The 19,241-nt window shown below is 40.2% G+C and overlaps 1 protein-coding gene across 1 annotated transcript in view; it reads right to left on the bottom strand.

The window, feature by feature from the left end:
- LOC145435842 (solute carrier family 23 member 1-like) overlaps positions 1–19,241 on the bottom strand; it is a 31,181-nt gene that overhangs the window by 3,233 nt on the left and 8,707 nt on the right. Inside the window, exons 6-12 of the mRNA XM_080313111.1 lie at positions 12,013–12,133; positions 11,809–11,945; positions 9,769–9,936; positions 9,591–9,711; positions 7,915–8,087; positions 6,025–6,206; positions 4,887–5,019 (exon numbers count right to left, since the gene is read on the bottom strand). Of these exons, the coding sequence (XP_080169237.1) occupies positions 4,887–5,019; positions 6,025–6,206; positions 7,915–8,087; positions 9,591–9,711; positions 9,769–9,936; positions 11,809–11,945; positions 12,013–12,133 (1,035 nt within the window). The remainder of the gene's footprint in view (positions 1–4,886; positions 5,020–6,024; positions 6,207–7,914; positions 8,088–9,590; positions 9,712–9,768; positions 9,937–11,808; positions 11,946–12,012; positions 12,134–19,241) is intronic.

Raw genomic sequence — 19,241 nt, 5'->3', positions numbered from 1 at the left:
TACAACCCTGCCATCTACATGACAATTCATAAGCTCTAGTCAGAGTCTAGTAGGTTGACTTTCTAAGCATCGTTGTCTCATCATTTTCACAGTTATTTTATGTTCGAGAAAACAGGATGCGTTGCTACTTACGCGGGTGAGGTGGCGAGGAGGAGCCTAGATAAACCTCCAGAGTGCTGAAAAGGGTTGTACACGTAAACAGAACCTGACTCAGAATTATATCGCGCTCATAAATCCTACGTGCATGTGTGCATACCTTTCTATGTTCCTAGACGCATGCATAATTTGGATTAAAATGTTGTACTCGATTTATACCGTGGTATATAAGTCTGAGGTAGGTTCTGATTTCGTGTGTCATGGTTGTATGTTGTATGTATAATTTGTATATTCAACCCCGCATATCAGGGCGATATAAGCTTACTGTCGATATAAGGCCAGCACCTTCCCACATTCGGCTGCACCATAAGAAAGAGGACCAAACCGTAATTCACGCTAGGGATTGGATAATCAGTAGCTAATTACACGGTTGATTATTATTATTTTATCTCCTTTTGGGTTTCCACAGATAACATGTTGGGGTTCTTGAAAATGATATTGAACTGCCGCAGTGGGAGATGTGACGTTCATTTTTACCACGACTTACATAGAGTGAAAAGTAGATGGACAGAATTGCCCCTATGAGTCGGTCCAAATTTACCTTTAGTACATCCCGCGAATGGATTCCGACGCCGCACTATAACATTTTTGATAATAAGGACTCAAGGATTTTCAATCAACAATACCTGAATTTTTTGGTAATGCTAGAGTTGACAAATGATTAGTTACGTGTTTTTGTTAAGAGTTTGATTTCATGTTGATAAAGACAATAACTGTATAATGCACATACTTGTGATTCTTGATTCTTGTAGAGTTATAGTTGGTATTCATTCTATAGGTGTGATAACAGCGGCGCGGAATGTGCGAATAATTCAAAGTGGCTGAAAGTCGGCGTCAGTAATATTCAGGTTACAGTCGAATCAAAAGATCACGTTAAAAAGATTTCTTGAAATAATTAGAATTGTACCGAATTAACACATTCAGATACGAATCAACTTGAGCTGTGTAGTAAGTTTCATTTCAAGTTGATAAACTAACACATTACTTGTATTTTCGCATGGATGTTATCACGCAACTAAAGTCAGCCACTATTCTGGACGCGTGAAACATATAGCGATCGCGGGCTAGTGACAAATTGTTGGTTTTCGAATCACCGCCTGCGACGGTTCTGTGACAAACTAATTACCGAAATATTACCTTGTGAGCGGGTATGAGGGATTGCTATGTCTGAAGCATTATCCGGTGAGTGGTCGTTGGATTTTAAAAGTATATCACACCCTTTTGAATAAGCGTTCACTTCACAAAGGATTAGGGTTAGAGCGGAAATAAGTGACAATTTGTCGCTATTCAAGTTACCGACACTGGTGGTCTGTTATTCGTTACTTAATAAATCTTACGAGTGAAATCAAGTTCCGTGCCAAACTATCAAAATATTACCTTGTGAGCGATTGGTATGTATGTAACATCAAGTCACGAATGATGGCTATGTCTGGGACATTATCTTGTGAGGGATCATAGCATTTTACAAATATTTCACACCTTTTTGAAGTGTTAGTTTGTGTGCACGGTTATTGTTGGTATTGGTATCGCCGTCTACGCCGGCTCTGTGACAAAATAATTACCAAAATATAATTCTGCGAGTGATTCCAAGATTTTTTAAACTATTCCACACCTTTTTTGCTGAAAGTACGACATGCCGCCGCGGTTTATACCCGAAAGTACGAATCATCGCCGCACCCATAAGAATAACGATATATCATTGTCGCACTCACCGTAAACGTTGGGATTACTTCAAATTGGTCATATATAATAATTTGGGATATACACAATAACTAAGTACCAATCACGTGACTATTTACTTGAAACATATTCAACACCATACGAAGTACGACATGCCAACGCAACCTACACCTGAAAGTACGACTTGTCACCGCAGCCATAAGACACCGCACGGGAAATGTCTATACCTGGGAGGGAGTACGACGTGCGACCGGAGCCTATACCTAAAAGTACGATGTGCCAACACGAGTTTTCAATACGATATGCGAGAGATGCCTATACTCGAAAGTACGACATGCGAGCGCACCCATAAGAACGCATTACGATGTGCGACCGAGAGGGGGGTCAAAAAGTACGATATGCCACCACGAGTTTTCCATACGATGTGCAACCGCGCCCATAAGAGCCCCTGCCACATCACGAGCGATCTATACTACTACTCGCATCCGGCCCGTCAGGTGATTTTATCCGGCCCGCGAAGCCATTTTGAGTAGATTGATAAATGCTTGTCATATCCAGAACATTTCTAAAAGATGTTGAGATTTTCAGTAAGAAATATAACCAATATTAAGTCCTTCAAGGTAGCACGTCGAGCATGTTTATGGGCAACATTATAACCACCAGACTAGGGCGTTGTGGTTTCTAGTCACCATTAGTACCAGGTCGCTGACTTTGAGACCCAATTCCGAGCAAGCAAGAAAGTGCGAGCTCATTTCATTGACGAAAGATTAGTTATTCACAGAAGGAAAAACGCCTAGAACCCTGATATGCAGGTTACGTGGAAAATATATTAGAGGTCTCCAGCCTCTAGAGAAACTCGATTCGCGCTATAATACTATGAAGCAAATTCCAACGACCGTGTTTCCATTCCTCACAACGCATTCGCACGGTTGAAGTCAATATATCACTAAAACGAGGGGGAGCATAGAAATATGCTAACTTAAACCATCGTTAGAGCCACTGCTTTATAGGTTTATAACTTTACTCATCCGTCCAATCATCGTATTATTGCCAATTCCACTGTTTAAGAATAAAAGGTGCAGCTAGAATAGAACCCCCATCATCCGTAATATAATGTAACACACTATTGTGTATAAACGCTGGTTAATGGAGTATTCAAATGAAAAATAAGGCATGGATTTTGAGGTATTGTGGGAATGGGGAATTTAGGTGCGGCCCGCGAGCGATCTGAAGTGTTGAATCCGGCCCGCGACGCCAGTTGAGTTTGACACCCCTGGTCTACTCAGGTTGCAAGAACGGGACTATTCCGTGCTGACAATGGAGCATATCCATATCGAATGAATTGGCCGTCCAGTATCGGTCATTTTTTGGCCAAGATTTTGTCGACAGTTATGTTTTGGCACCGCATTTTATCAGCCGTTTGTTGACCAAAACTTTCCGTCTTCATGTGACCCGACGCAGACGGGGTTGGCCTCGAAATCAATGAGTCTCATAGACGTGAACTCGCTCGTTTCACATGCCTAGTCCCTACAGTAGTTCATCCCGACGGTCTTCGACCATGTTTCCCAGAAAAACGGGCAAATATTATCATGAATTCTCATGATAAAGCTTATTAGCTCCAGTACCCAACACCGTGACCTTAGATTTGTAAAACGTATCTCAGGATCTTTGCACTAAATTCTACAAATATTACATACATATTAACAGATAGCTCTGGCACCCGGTCGACCCAAAATTATATATATTTTGCAGTCCATACTTTAATAACCCTTGAAGAGGTAAGATTTGCGTTACAGTAACCTGCAAATGGGAGTCTGTGATGATAGTATTTACTACTATCCTCGGGCCTCGCACTAATCGAACAGGTATTACAGAAGTATGATGATTGTTTAGCGAAAGTAAGCAGAAAGTCAATTTAACGTCATTTTCCCAGCCTGTCGCAGGCTCGGACGGGCTGATATACTGTAAGTCTGCCACTACACCAGCTTCCAAACCAGGCTTTTCGTTACGTAACAATTATATAGTGCGAAAATATTAATTCACTACGGCTTGTGAGAGCTACGACTAGTGGTGCGTCGTAAATTAAACAAGTTTTTACAATTGCGTCGCAACAACAAAAGTTACACTGCCCTTGAATTTTCTATAAGGTTTATTTGAATTATTCCAGGTCAGAAAAATTGACAATTATTATTTGCGATTTTCATTCGCACTCATATGGGATTTTCATTCGCACTGTTCGCACCACCTTCGTCGTTCGCACTCATCCGTGATTTTCATTCGCACCGTTCGCACCATGCTCGTCATTCGCACTGCAATTTTTTTCATTCGCACAGGTGCGAACCGTCACACAGGTTGAAAAGCACTGGTATAATCGATTTCACGGTCTACTCATCGTTTTGTGGTTAAGCTGCGCGTAATTATGGTGCGTATTAGGAATGTTGTGAACTTAAGGTCACCTTCACGTTCTGTGTTTGAACCGCAGAAATTTAGAGGTTCACGTTCACAGACGAACCTTGGTAGATTCCGCACTGTGAACCTTTTTTATATATCAGAGTGGTACACGTCATTAAAATATATTTGGATGAAGTTCTTTGCATTTCAATTCGCACTGCATGACACTGGTAACATAACAAAATCAACACTAAACAAGCAAGCACGTTGCCAATCTAAATGAGTTTACTTGCATTGTTACAAAAGTTTGATCGAATTTTCAGCTTGCCGTTTGTGAATATTTACTGACTCTCTGATGTGAGCAACATAATTTATTAGCTGGAAGGGAGCTGAATAAAAATGCATATATCTACGATCCATAAATTTACGCTCACAAAAGACCCATGAAATGTAATCAGATATATAGTAAAAGGTGAAGACAGTGTGGCATCACTGATCATTGTGACGCGCTCAAAGGTGCGTTTCACCAACGAAACTTGGAAAACAATCAAACTTGAAATATAGAATAAAATTCGTCAACTAAACCTTATTCTACGATATTTGCCATACTTAAATCCGCCTGAACCCTTACTCCTCGTATTCGCTACACATACTCATACCTGTAATTTGTGGCAAACGGTAGATTATACACTTTCTTTGCGGTTGATTGATGTTGAACTCCGGCACCGCTCAGTCCGTCATTAGCAGGCTTTATCGCTCCCCATTTAATCATTCCTCGCTCTTCCAAAGTCCCTATAAAGTTGAGAATATGTACAGATACCGCCAATCTATTGAAGGCTTATATGGAACAGATATGGAACATAGCCGATTTTGGGAAACCCAGGCAGTGGAAACGTCTGCCGACTTTATCCCGACAAAAGTGAGATATAAGTTACGTTGAACACTATCCTGAGAGGTGGTCCGTAACAAGGCTGTACGTTTTCAGGTTTATTATGTCGATTCTGCCTGCTTTTTCCACTTACTCAAGTGGAGTGTTCCACTTATTCCATTTCTCCTTGAAAGTATTTTTTCAAATCTACTTACTTCGATTTTGACTTTAATGATAAGTGTGCATCATTTTTAATAATGGAATAGTCCTAACACCCGTACGAAATAGTTTCCGTATCGCGGGAACTTGATATATTTTCAAAGATTGTTACTATTTGTGCGTTCATTGCTCGTTTTGCATCAGTCGCGATTATACATCCTGAAATTTCGGAAGCAATCAACTCCGATAAACTTAGGGTTACCAAATATTGAAATCCGGAAAGAAGGACGCTTTTTACAAATAATAAAAGTCAGATTACCAGACTAGAAAGCTGCTGATTCAACAATTTGTACATGAAATCCTTTTGTGTTGACTAAAAAGAAAACATAATTCCGACTCGACTCCTGAATTACCCTCTTTATTATCTGTACTGCTGTATGTTGAGTAAAGAAAATGTTCCCATGGTTCATATGCCGAACCCAACCTGTATAGCACTTTCACACATTCACTACTATTTAGATTACAAAACCTGGCCCAAATTACTTTTGTTGTTAGCCAATTCCATCTGTTTTCCAGCGTTACTATTTCAATAATTTCTATATTGGTATGGTCCACGTATCCCAGCTTTAAATAGGCGTCTAAAATATCTTTTAAATGCCAAAACGAATCTCTAAGTCCGACTATATATTCTCAATAGCTCAACATGCCAACAGACTGAGGAATTGATCCGTCACAATAGAATTCACATACAGATGCTTCTTGATGCTTACCCGGTAGCGTGTTGTCAAAGAACGCAGCACATACTCCGCCAATAAAAATTGATGTTTCTAATAAGACTATGAAGATCTGATCAAGTACTTTTATTCCTGTGTCGATCGCATTTTCGTTGGCACGAACCCAATCTGGCACCATCAGTCCAACAAACAGTGAAAAGCCAATCACGAAAAGATTCCTGTACGAAAAGTTTCTTCATTATGTTTCAGCCAAGTTGTATGGCAGTCTGTGCTCTCCCGATAGACTTTCACTCTACATATGCAGCACATCCTTCGAAGGTAACCTTCGAAATTGCCTACATTCAAGCATGAATATATATGTGGTCTCATCGAGAATTCCAAATCTCCGATATAACCGAAACGTTCCCGCACATCGAATGCCGCAAAGCCAAATACTATTGCAGTTTATTGTTAAGCCAAAAGCGACGACGTTACTAAAACAATATCTTTAAAAGTGGGAGTGAGTACTAACTGCCCTTTTAGTATCTATGTTACGCCTGCACGGTGTTGCGTAGTTTCGAGTAATGCGCGTCTTGCAATTTATTTGCCAATTAGTATGCTACCATAATGTCAATTTATGACAAACGCCGATACAATATATCATGTAACGGTCGCGATGAACTTGCTGGAAAAGATAATTTCGATTGTTCCGCTAACGATTTTCAAAATTTCCATTCACACTCTCGGTTATTGTGACATGATAACCTACACGGAATAACTACCGTGTCTGTATGCTACCCCCATAGCTTAGTTCTATGCGAGAAATAAATAATATATTATAGCTTTTAATGTTCAGCACGTTCTATAACTAGGGTTGCATTTGAAACAATGACCTTTTTAAATGAAACAAAATTGTGTTCTTTCAATTTGTATAATTATGCCATAATTGTGTAAATACTTTCCAAAAACATGTTGTGTGAGCTTACGGACGACGACTACCACCCGATATAGCCGACATGTACGATACGGGATGGCTGGGACCCACAAAATAGTCGGTTAAACAGCTATAGCTCGTAAATATAGATCATTGGTACGGACTTAATGTTCTGATGATGATGACCGCCGACCGTAATAATGCGAAGTAGACGAAGTAGATATTTTTGGTGCGTATATGACAGTGCTTGGAAGCCTATTTCGTAAATGGAGCTATATTTACCCTACATTTTCAACTGTGAATATCAATCCACTATGACGTCACAATGTAATATGCGTTACGTCATGGATTAGAAAAAAACAAAAAATAAAACATAGAAAACATGTTTTAAATTGATTTTTGTTTTAAACACTACCCATGGTAACCATATTTCCAATCGACATGGATCAAAAACTCAGGAAAGTCACCTGTTCACGGCCTCGCGAGATCGTTTCGACAGGTCGCGAAGTAAATTTCGTCATCGTTCATAGGCCGTTCAACAGGCAATATGAACTTGAATTTATTTTGTGCGGCGGTAAAAATAACCCATATTGACTGCAATTATGCATAGGCCTACGTTCGGTCAGGGAGGAAGTTATGACTAATTTGTGGCAGCAGCTTTACAATAGGGAAATATTACGCAGCCTCCGCCATGAGGTAGGTTGAATGGAAGTTCACATTATCGTCGACTTCCAGAGAGTGCACAGCACGCTGTCAATGTGTGATCACTGTGCAGTGAGCACCCCTGAATTGTGTCTTGTCCATTATCTATCACAGTTGCGTATGCAATAAAGCGAACTATTTGTTATCCATATTTTAAGGAATATCAGCGACAATGGTGTATACTTCGTATATTTGAATGAGCAACAGTCCCCACACGAGAGTCAATAGGGGTGGAACCAAAGCATTCATCCTTACGTCGATGTGACGTGGCAAAAAACCGTGTGCAAATTAAGATCTTGTGAAATATTGACCTTGGTGAATTCAGGTCCACATGTTGCAAATTCGAGAGTCCGACCGATGCTATCATTCCGAACATGACACAAAACATACCACCGATTACTGGATCAGGTATCATAACAAGTACAGCACCGAATTTCCCGAACAGACCAGCCAAGAAAAAAATCGCTCCCGCCATTTGCAATACCTATAAAATGTATACACATATAATGGATACCTGTAGAATAAAATCTTCATTGCTGCGATCTGAATACAGATTTTACCAGCAAGAATTCGCGCTTAAACTGCGATCGTGAAGCATAAGGTGGCGAAATACTGGGGAGGGGGGCATCAAATACCATGTAATTCGCTCCTTCGCATTTTAATGACATAAGTCAGAGTGTGAATGCGCTGCGACATATTGACTGTTGGGTGAAAGATAAAACTAGAGGCGCTCGTTGCTCCTTAAAAATTACGGTATTGGGATGGTGACATCATTGGCTTTGATAACAAAAAATCTGTCACGCGCGTCATTGAGGAAATTCCGTTTCTCCTCTGTTCTAGGCTACGGTCATATACAAGCAGACCCTATGCTTTTTGTACCTATCAATATACTGCAAAGTTGGCAGTTTCGGACACTTGAACCGAATCTGTATTTTTATGAAGCCTGTAATTGGTGAAACATTGTTTTTTGTACAACGAACAACTAGCTACGAGCAGCTGGTAGAGAGAAGTTCGATGTTTTTATAATTCACGGCCGCAAGTCGATTATTTTCATAGCGTACGGCATACGGTCAGTCGTAAAGAACCACTTGAACGCCACTACCCAAGGTAAATTTCCTACTGGGGAACTTCGCATCGGAAAATATGTTGTGGATTCTGTGCCATCGCTGTTTACTTGTGAATACCTTGTGCCGGAAAGTTTCTATTGTAGAAAGAAAACGCAAACCAGTTGAGAAATAGAGCGGCGCCTCTAGGTCGCTAAAGCCACCAGCTCGACAGCTGCTGGCGACACCATTTGTCAGCATCATTACAATCACGTCGTCCCTATCCTTTGTATAAATATTTCCAAGGGTCGCGTTTGAGATTATAACGACCTCACTACATTCTATCTATTTTCGCCGACTACTAAAACATGTTCATTGGGAATTTCCCCAAATGACAACTATTACATAAAGTTGACCAACTCTCGACAAAATGCGAGACTAGATTCAGGTCAGCACTATCGGGCAACCAGCTGTTGGACCATGAGCTTTTTGAAAAACACTTTAGACACCATACTCTAACAAGGCTCAGTATAGCTTTCGATTCACACTAACGGCGATGGACGCGACCTACAATTAAGCCCAGTGACAGATATTCTAATTTTGAGCTCAATGAGAATTAGCGATTGGGAAGTTGGTAAATGCCTGAAATAATCTCGCGTGAGGCACGAATATAATCATCAAGAATTGACGAATTTCATCCGTGAATATGATATGTTCTATGAAGGATTGTAGGCCTATTCCTAAACTAGAATTGCATGTTAACGGTCGCTAACAGATTGTGACTGAAATAAGTGTTTAAGGTCGCATAATCATCATTCTATTGCGACGGATTGCAATAATATTATACATGTGCGGAACAAATTAGATATAGCCCACAGGCGTAATAAATCTGATAAATGTACTTCGCTGATCAAAATCGGAGTTCATGTGATTTTTCAATATACCCGTCTACTGGCCACTCGAGTAAGCGCAATGGCACTTATATTCACACTGTATGAAGTTGTTCCTGATCCGGTACCAAGCACGCCAGCTAGAATACACCCCAATCCCTCAACGGCGATACCTCTGAAAATGCAACTTTTACTGATTTGTCAGCCTATACAGAAGTGCATATCAACATACCTATTTAAAGCGTGTCTAGGCAATGGAGGCACTTTGCAGAGCCTAGCGCATGAGTAATAGTCGCCAATCGATTCGATAATACTGCATGACACAGCAGCCAACATACCAACAACACTGGCCACCGACACTAAGGGCAGGCCCCATTGTCCTGGATAAGGAAAGCGCAACCTGAAAAAAAACTTTATGTCAAAGTATTATGAGGCTGTCATACATATAGTTGTTCATAACAATCGGGCTTTGAAGTTGTAGTGAACCTATATTGTTGCGATTTAAGCTTTTGTTGTACGAGACGACACGATATGTTTGTAGGCCATATATACAGATTGCAAAGTAATGATGAATTTGATTTGAGTTTGTTTTCCTCGTGATCAGAGAAAATTTTATGAAAACCATCTTATAGTAGCTCAATGTGACGTGCATCGTCATGTAATTTGATAGAGACAGCATTTTCGAGTCACTGACAGTATTTGGAAAACTGGATGATATCGTCTTATATAGCAGTATTTTGAGATATTTTCCGAAAAGCATTGGTAATTTTAACTACCTTTAAAGTATACCGCGTTGTAGAAGTTTCAAAAGGAAGTTTGCTTTGCACTTAAAATATTGTTTTACAAAATGTGGAAAACTGTTATGATAGCAGTGATGGTTAAATTTGTCGTCTTTGGTACTCATGGTCAAGTACAAATACCGATATCGAACCACTTCGAGCAGAAGTATAATATGAAGGTCAAAAGCGGTTGTTTCCCTTCCGGGGTCCGTGAGAAAGCACTTGGGGGTTCGTGATTACCTTGATGAATTCTGGGAAAACACGAAAGTCGATCTTTATACTTTCATGTATCACTTTAAATCTGGTCAAACTCAAATTATGTCGCGGGCCGGACTAGTCCGATAATTCCAAAATATCACCTCAATACCATGCCCTTGTTTTTCTCGTTAATAGTTTAATATCAAATAGGGATGGTGCGAATCCCAGAAAGGTTCAGGTTCGTGTGAACGCGAACCTTTTTGAAAGGCTCTGTGTGAACGAGAACGTGAACCTATGACGTCACGTGACGTCATATTGCTAATTCCAACCTTTCATTTCAGTGAAGTGATATATTAATGTACACACGATATCTAGTGACGACTAAGGCCCCATTATGTCACAATGTTGAAGCAGGCCTACATACTGATGCCAAATGTATCAATTGGAGCAATCAAATGCGATAATAATCCCATAAAATCATCAAATCAAGATGGACGTCTGCTAGAGTTCTTACATTAGACAACGATGTATTATATATATGAATTTTATTTATTGGTTGAATAAGCATCATTCGCTGACTACGGTAGTGTATTTTGTTCTTGATGTTGTGTGATTGTGGGTCATTTTGGCAGTGTAAATGTTCAAAATCTAGTGGACAGGCTGCCACTGCCTGACGTACCTCCTCTCACCCCACGTCACTAACGCATCGCACATTACAGTGGACATGTATACCGTTGTATAGGGAACATGTTTGGCTGCATCTACGTATATCACCATGCATCCTCGCATCAAGACGAACCTAAGATCTCGTATAACTAACGAAAGGCTCGAATTTTGTATGAAGCTTAACCTCAACAATTATCAACCAGCATACTACAAAGCCATGCAGCACCAAAAGACGTATTAACTGTAAAAAGCGTTTAAAAAGTAAATTAATAGGCTACTTGTCCTGTTGTCTACGTCTGTTGTCAATCTAAATGTTAATTTTCTTTAGCTTCGAAAAATATCACATGCCTCTCAGTGCAACACAATTAAAATATATATATATTGAAAAAGATATATGTAACTCAAATTTCGCATACTCATTACTCAAATAAGGCAACCACAGCATGATTAGTACGAGTTTTTACAGAGAAAATACGGTGCATATGACTAATCCCATGTAATGATTTCGAATTTGCGGTACCATAACGTCACGGCATGCATTGCTCTTTTTGAGTTAAAATGGAAAGTATAGGGTCGATATGGCTCTTCGGACGAAAAAGGTTCTCGACCCCTGCAATAGACATACTAACCATGGGCTGTTGTACAGTACGGAAATGCGTAGATCGGTTCTTGCACGGTAGGCTCTTTGTTTAGGATCGTCTGGCAAAGCTCCTGTCACCGTCAGTACAAAACACAGTATCCAGACTAATCCTATTGTAATCAGCACCTATGATATCATGCGAAGTTAAAGTCAGGCGACAGATTCCAATGTTTTAAATGGACATATCTCTTGCCGGAAATAACTTTATAACGTCGGAGTGCACGACGTGGAATCCTTTCCGCCTTGAGAAAATCGGGAGGGGTATCGAGGTATTTCGAAGATATTGAGTGAACAAGGCCATCGCGCCAATGGTGCTGAAACAACATACATACCGAATATTATATACGTAAGCGGCTGAATAGTGGCAGCTGAATATATCTTTAAAAGTTTCACCAATTTTTAATGGGCTTGGTCGATTTTCCGTTAGACGCCAACAACCCAACATGCATCTGGCAATTCGGAAAGTACTGAACTTGGATTGACTGCTAAAAGGATGACACTCCTAGACCAAAATAACTTTTTAAAACGACTTACTTGATTCGTTTTCATGCATATTATGGTCAACTTCAACATCAAGTAGTCTTGGCATGCCTTGGAAATACCTACTGTATATCTCAGTAGGTACAAATTTGTGACATTACCTTTGCTTCTACTCGAATTACGAGTGGCGACTCTTACTATATGAACATAAATAGCTGGTTCGTGGTACAGAACTTGAATATAGCTTTCAATACAACATCCATTGTAACAAAATATTTATTAAACTCGTAGACTTTTCGGGTGCCTCTTTTCAAGAGTTATCGGCACACTAAAGGGATTTAAACAGATTTAAAAGCAAAACCAAAAAGGCTTGTGACACCCGAAAAGTCTTCGAGTTTAATAAATATTTTGTTACAGTGGATGCTGTATTGAAAACTATATGAACAGTGGAACATCGTGTCGCAGACGGCAGTGCATTCAATCAGTGGTTCTCACCCGCCGCTCATTGGGAAGCTTCCTGCCGGACTGCGACATATGTCATAATTTATTAATCTCAATTCGAATATCCGGGAAGATGCCAAGATGGACGCTTGTCCAATATTTAGAGAAATTTAACTTCATATTATAAATTGAATACTTTGTTGCGCCGATAGCAGACGATATATATAAACGTAAGACCTTGGTAGCTTTCACACTCTATTTAACGTCCACTTGCGAATGAATATAACTTTATTAGTTACACGAGCTTTCGGAGCGCTGCTCCTTCATCAGGTGTCAAAGCGAAAGTAACGCAAAAAGAGCAACGCAAAAATATTTTCAATTTGAACATATACATATTATGACATCATAGGGAGTGAGAAGAGATCAACGAAGAGATCTTTCTACAGCTTCAAGGAACGGCAATGGGCACGAAATTTGCTCCGCAATACGCAAATCTTTTCATGCATCATTTTGAGGAGGATTTCATGGAGACACAAAAACTGCGGCCAATATTTTATACGAGATACATCGACGACATTTTCATGATATGGACCCATGGAGAACAGTCACTGAAAAAGTTTCATGAATCAATAAACGAATTTCACCCTAACATTCGTCTGACCATGGAGAGCTCGATGACTGCAGTTTCATTCCTCGACACGCTTGTCAACATCGAAGGAGGTCGCATTTTCACGTCACTCTATCGTAAACCAACGGACTCTGGTAAGATTTTAAACTACCACAGTTTCCATCCAATACACTGCAAAAAAGGAATAGTCTACAGCAAAGCCCTTCGAATTCATAAAATTTGCTCGAAGAAAGAGGACAAAAATGAACATTTGGAAGTTTTGAAACACGAACTAATCAAATCTGGCTACGATCAACAGCTGATAAGGAATCAAATAAAAAGGGCCCTCAATGTACCACGAGAAAAGCTCCTTGATTGCAGCCGAAATCACAATGAGGAAACTCAAGATCGCAGAGTGCCGCTGGTCACTACTTATTTCCCGGGAGCAGAAAAGATCCGTAAGATTTTACGAAAACATCAGCGAATACTAATCAACGATCCGAAATGCAATGAAGTGTTCCCGCAAAGACCTATTCTAGCCATACGTCAACCACGCAACTTGCGTAACATTTTGGTAAATAGTAGGCTACCTCGGTCAAGACGAGAAAATGGCGTGGAAGATTGCGGACAGCCATCATGCAAGACGTGTGCTATTCTCAATCACAGCACCGTGATTACAAGAGGACTCGCCCGGCACAACATCAAAGGCCACTTTACTTGTAAATCAAGTAATGTCGTATATTTGATTCGCTGTCGAAAAGGATGTACGAATGCGTGGTACGTAGGAGAAACCAGTCAACCTCTCCACAAGAGAGTAAATGGTCACCGACATGATATCTCGAAAGGTAACAAATCGAAGCCTGTCGGTGATCATTTTTCTTCCGCTGGGCACTCGGAGAGCGACATGACTGTCAATGTATTGGTCGGGAACATGGAAGACGCTACTCTCCGCAAGGCTACAGAACAAAAATATATCGACAAATTTGATACTTTCCGACAAGGGCTGAATATAGATAGAGGATGTATGTCTCACTACACCATGAATGTTTGACTTAACGCCTTTTGTTCTTTTCAAATTAGCATATAACACCTTATCCAATCCGATTTTAGGCACATAACTCACTATTTGCATTTCAAATCAAAACTTGATACTTGTGTCTATGACGCCATAGAGTACGTGACTTCGGAATCTATAATTTCTCACTCCCTATGATGTCATAATATGTATATGTTCAAATTGAAAATATTTTTGCGTTGCTCTTTTTGCGTTACTTTCGCTTTGACACCTGATGAAGGAGCAGCGCTCCGAAAGCTCGTGTAACTAATAAAGTTATATTCATTCGCAAGTGGACGTTAAATAGAGTGTGAAAGCTACCAAGGTCTTACGTTTATATATATCGTCTGCTATCGGCGCAACAAAGTATTCAACTATGGATCACACTAGAAAATGCCGAATTAAAGTGGAAAGGATCGCCAAGAAGATTGCTCGCAAAAACGCTGATATTTTTTTTCTATTGGAATGTAAAAAGCGCGACCTCATCCCGAAAGGTCTACGAATTCAAAACCCACTACGTAACACTTTCAAGACCACGTACTCAGAAAACTTGGCTCGGCGAATGTCGAAGAAATTGATGTCACATCTGACCGATATCCACTATCGAAGCCGAGCGAAATTCAGGTACGATATTGAAGGCACCATAAATCTAGTTGATGATCACCAATTACAAAGAGATTTGCGTGAATTGGCTAAACAAATTTCGACGAACGAAGTCAAAGGTATGATACTTCAAAAGGAGAAAAAAATCACGCAATTGGTACTGGAGAGGGAAAAATCCGAAATTTCACTGCCACCGGGCGCCACAGCTATAAGTAATAAATCAGATATAGCCGTTGCTAACCTGTCTAGCAAAACCTTGACGCAATCCCAAATCGATGTTCTCAGTCTTAATTTAAAATTCTGCCCTACTCAAAATCTAGATCCTTACGTGTTAGCTGGAGACGCCGATGAATTCGACAGAAGAATGAGGAACAAGTACCATTTTTACGATGTCAATCCGGAAATTCAAGCTTCTCAGAATGGGAACGAGATAACTGAACAAAGTAGCAAGAAGCCCAAGAAAAACATAAGATGGAGGGCACCTCACGGCGAAAACAACAATTTGGACAAATATCTAGAAAGTTTCCACAACCAAATTAACGCCACATTCATTAGTAAGTCCAAACACCTGAACAGAAGCTACAACGAAAATCTTACGAAGGAGCAGAAAAGGGCAATCACAGAACTCAAACAGGAAGAGAGCATCGTAATCAAGCCTGCTGATAAAGGAGGAAAAGTAGTCGTCATGGACCTGAAAGACTATTTAGAAGAAGGCTACAGACAGTTGAACGACTCCGTGTCGTATCAGAAACTATATTGTGACCCAACGAAAGAACACACAAAACGATTAAAGAATATTATAAAATCGTTGGATATGGAAGAAGACGAGAAATCAAAGATCAATATCCCGTCTGATCCCTCTCTTGGCCGCTTCTATCTTCTACCGAAATTGCACAAAGAGAATATTCCTGGACGCCCCATCGTGTCATGCAACAAAACTCTAACGGAAGACATATCCGGATACGTGGAAAAACACCTTAAACCATTGGTGAAAAGCACACCAAGTTTTTGTCGCGACACCACGGACTTTTTAAACAAACTCATGAATGTCAATCACTTAGTATCAGGAACGATATTAGTCACCATGGACGTATCATCCCTGTATACAAGTATTCCTCATAAGGATGGCATGGAGGCTGTGGAGAGATCTCTTGCAGAAATTGGACATCCTTTAAAGAAATCCATCATGGAACTTATCGGCTTCACGTTAACTCACAACACGTTCGAATTCAACGAAGAGATCTTTCTACAGCTTCAAGGAACGGCAATGGGCACGAAATTTGCTCCGCAATACGCAAATCTTTTCATGCATCATTTTGAGGAGGATTTCATGGAGACACAAAAACTGCGGCCAATATTTTATACGAGATACATCGACGACATTTTCATGATATGGACCCATGGAGAACAGTCACTGAAAAAGTTTCATGAATCAATAAACGAATTTCACCCTAACATTCGTCTGACCATGGAGAGCTCGATGACTGCAGTTTCATTCCTCGACACGCTTGTCAACATCGAAGGAGGTCGCATTTTCACGTCACTCTATCGTAAACCAACGGACTCTGGTAAGATTTTAAACTACCACAGTTTCCATCCAATACACTGCAAAAAAGGAATAGTCTACAGCAAAGCCCTTCGAATTCATAAAATTTGCTCGAAGAAAGAGGACAAAAATGAACATTTGGAAGTTTTGAAACACGAACTAATCAAATCTGGCTACGATCAACAGCTGATAAGGAATCAAATAAAAAGGGCCCTCAATGTACCACGAGAAAAGCTCCTTGATTGCAGCCGAAATCACAATGAGGAAACTCAAGATCGCAGAGTGCCGCTGGTCACTACTTATTTCCCGGGAGCAGAAAAGATCCGTAAGATTTTACGAAAACATCAGCGAATACTAATCAACGATCCGAAATGCAATGAAGTGTTCCCGCAAAGACCTATTCTAGCCATACGTCAACCACGCAACTTGCGTAACATTTTGGTAAATAGTAGGCTACCTCGGTCAAGACGAGAAAATGGCGTGGAAGATTGCGGACAGCCATCATGCAAGACGTGTGCTATTCTCAATCACAGCACCGTGATTACAAGAGGACTCGCCCGGCACAACATCAAAGGCCACTTTACTTGTAAATCAAGTAATGTCGTATATTTGATTCGCTGTCGAAAAGGATGTACGAATGCGTGGTACGTAGGAGAAACCAGTCAACCTCTCCACAAGAGAGTAAATGGTCACCGACATGATATCTCGAAAGGTAACAAATCGAAGCCTGTCGGTGATCATTTTTCTTCCGCTGGGCACTCGGAGAGCGACATGACTGTCAATGTATTGGTCGGGAACATGGAAGACGCTACTCTCCGCAAGGCTACAGAACAAAAATATATCGACAAATTTGATACTTTCCGACAAGGGCTGAATATAGATAGAGGATGTATGTCTCACTACACCATGAATGTTTGACTTAACGCCTTTTGTTCTTTTCAAATTAGCATATAACACCTTATCCAATCCGATTTTAGGCACATAACTCACTATTTGCATTTCAAATCAAAACTTGATACTTGTGTCTATGACGCCATAGAGTACGTGACTTCGGAATCTATAATTTCTCACTCCCTATGATGTCATAATATGTATATGTTCAAATTGAAAATATTTTTGCGTTGCTCTTTTTGCGTTACTTTCGCTTTGACACCTGATGAAGGAGCAGCGCTCCGAAAGCTCGTGTAACTAATAAAGTTATATTCATTCGCAAGTGGACGTTAAATAGAGTGTGAAAGCTACCAAGGTCTTACGTTTATTATAAATTGAGTGAGAAGTTTGTGGCGAATATTTTTGCATCGTGTCGTAATAGACATTTCGTGGTCTACTTTGGGCGTACGTCGCATTTGTGCAAGATTAGTAGTACGAAACTGTTTAAAAGTAGTCTAAGACTCGTTTCGAACAAGTTATATGCGAAAGCCGCGGAAGACTTTTAAACAAGGGTCGTTAAATTCCGACATTGCAATTATGCGATGATAGTAGTATAATGGGGTCTAGCGAACAGCATCTCATTCCTTTCAAAGGATACCGAACAATCACATTTGAGTTGCATACATTTGTCGTAATTACATTTAGGGTTCGTTTTGATTTTTGAAGGTTTACCGGTCCGCGAGGTCAAGAAGGTTGAGAACCACTGCATTAGATGGTGAATGAAATCTCAATTCGCATCGCATCGCTTGAAAGCGGCTATAATTACATGGCTAAAAATATATTATCAGACTAGCTAACTCGATCTTTTTGCTCCTCATCCGTGTTGAAAATGATGATTTTCTTATTGTTTGGCAGTGTTGGGATGACTCGAGTCATGACTTGACTCGAGTCAGACTCGAGTCACCTTTTTCGCGTGACTTGACTTGACTCGAGTCACTTTGTTAAAATGACTTGACTTGACTTGACTCGGCGTATCAGAAATGTGGATTGACTCGTGACTCGGAGCAAAATTCACGAGTCAATTTCAAGTCATCAAGTAATCGGTATCGATAAAAATCACAGTATCTTGCATATGCTCGGATTTTTCGCGAAACGCTTGTGTAACCATTGAAAGCGACCAATCATTCAATGGCCGTTCGTTTCACTCAGCCTCGACTGTTCTCTCACAAATAAATTGACCGCAAACGAAGTGATAGAAGCTTACAGTATACGTTGTCGTAACTCAAGCAGTAAAGTAATAGAATAGCAAAATGTCTGTTTCTGTTATCTGTTCTTACCATAACCAAACCTCTTGTTTTATTGAAATTCAATTCGAATATAGTTTATGTAGTCCTCCGCAACCATTGTCGCAGGCTCCAATAGTATCATATCTATTTGTAACTGGGTAGGCTACAATGTATTACATCATTGTCATTCCGATTCCCTATTTTGGCTGGTAACTCTAAACTGAGACTATGCAATTACGTAGTTTACCAGTTCCACGCATATGTGACCGATACAGCGCCTTCTTGCGTTTATATTTAACTCTATATTCGTTCATTGGTTCGGAATCAATGACCACTCGAACTGTATTTCAGGCAGCTAGCAAATTGCAATGACGTATTCATGCCTCATATACACTTCGAAAGGGCAACTTGACTTGAAATGTGACTTGACTCGTGACTTGACTTGACTTGACTTGACTTGACTCGAGTCACCTCCAAAAATCGAGTGACTTGACTTGACTCGAGTCACCTTTGAAAATCGATTGACTTGACTTGA

Source organism: Botryllus schlosseri, chromosome 3, assembly GCF_051294905.1.
Source record: "Botryllus schlosseri isolate E-star chromosome 3, Bs_hap1, whole genome shotgun sequence".
Classification (NCBI taxonomy): Eukaryota; Metazoa; Chordata; class Ascidiacea; order Stolidobranchia; family Styelidae; genus Botryllus; species Botryllus schlosseri.
The sequence above is the reverse complement of the archived record's forward strand: the minus strand, read 5'-3'. Positions and strand labels throughout refer to the sequence as shown.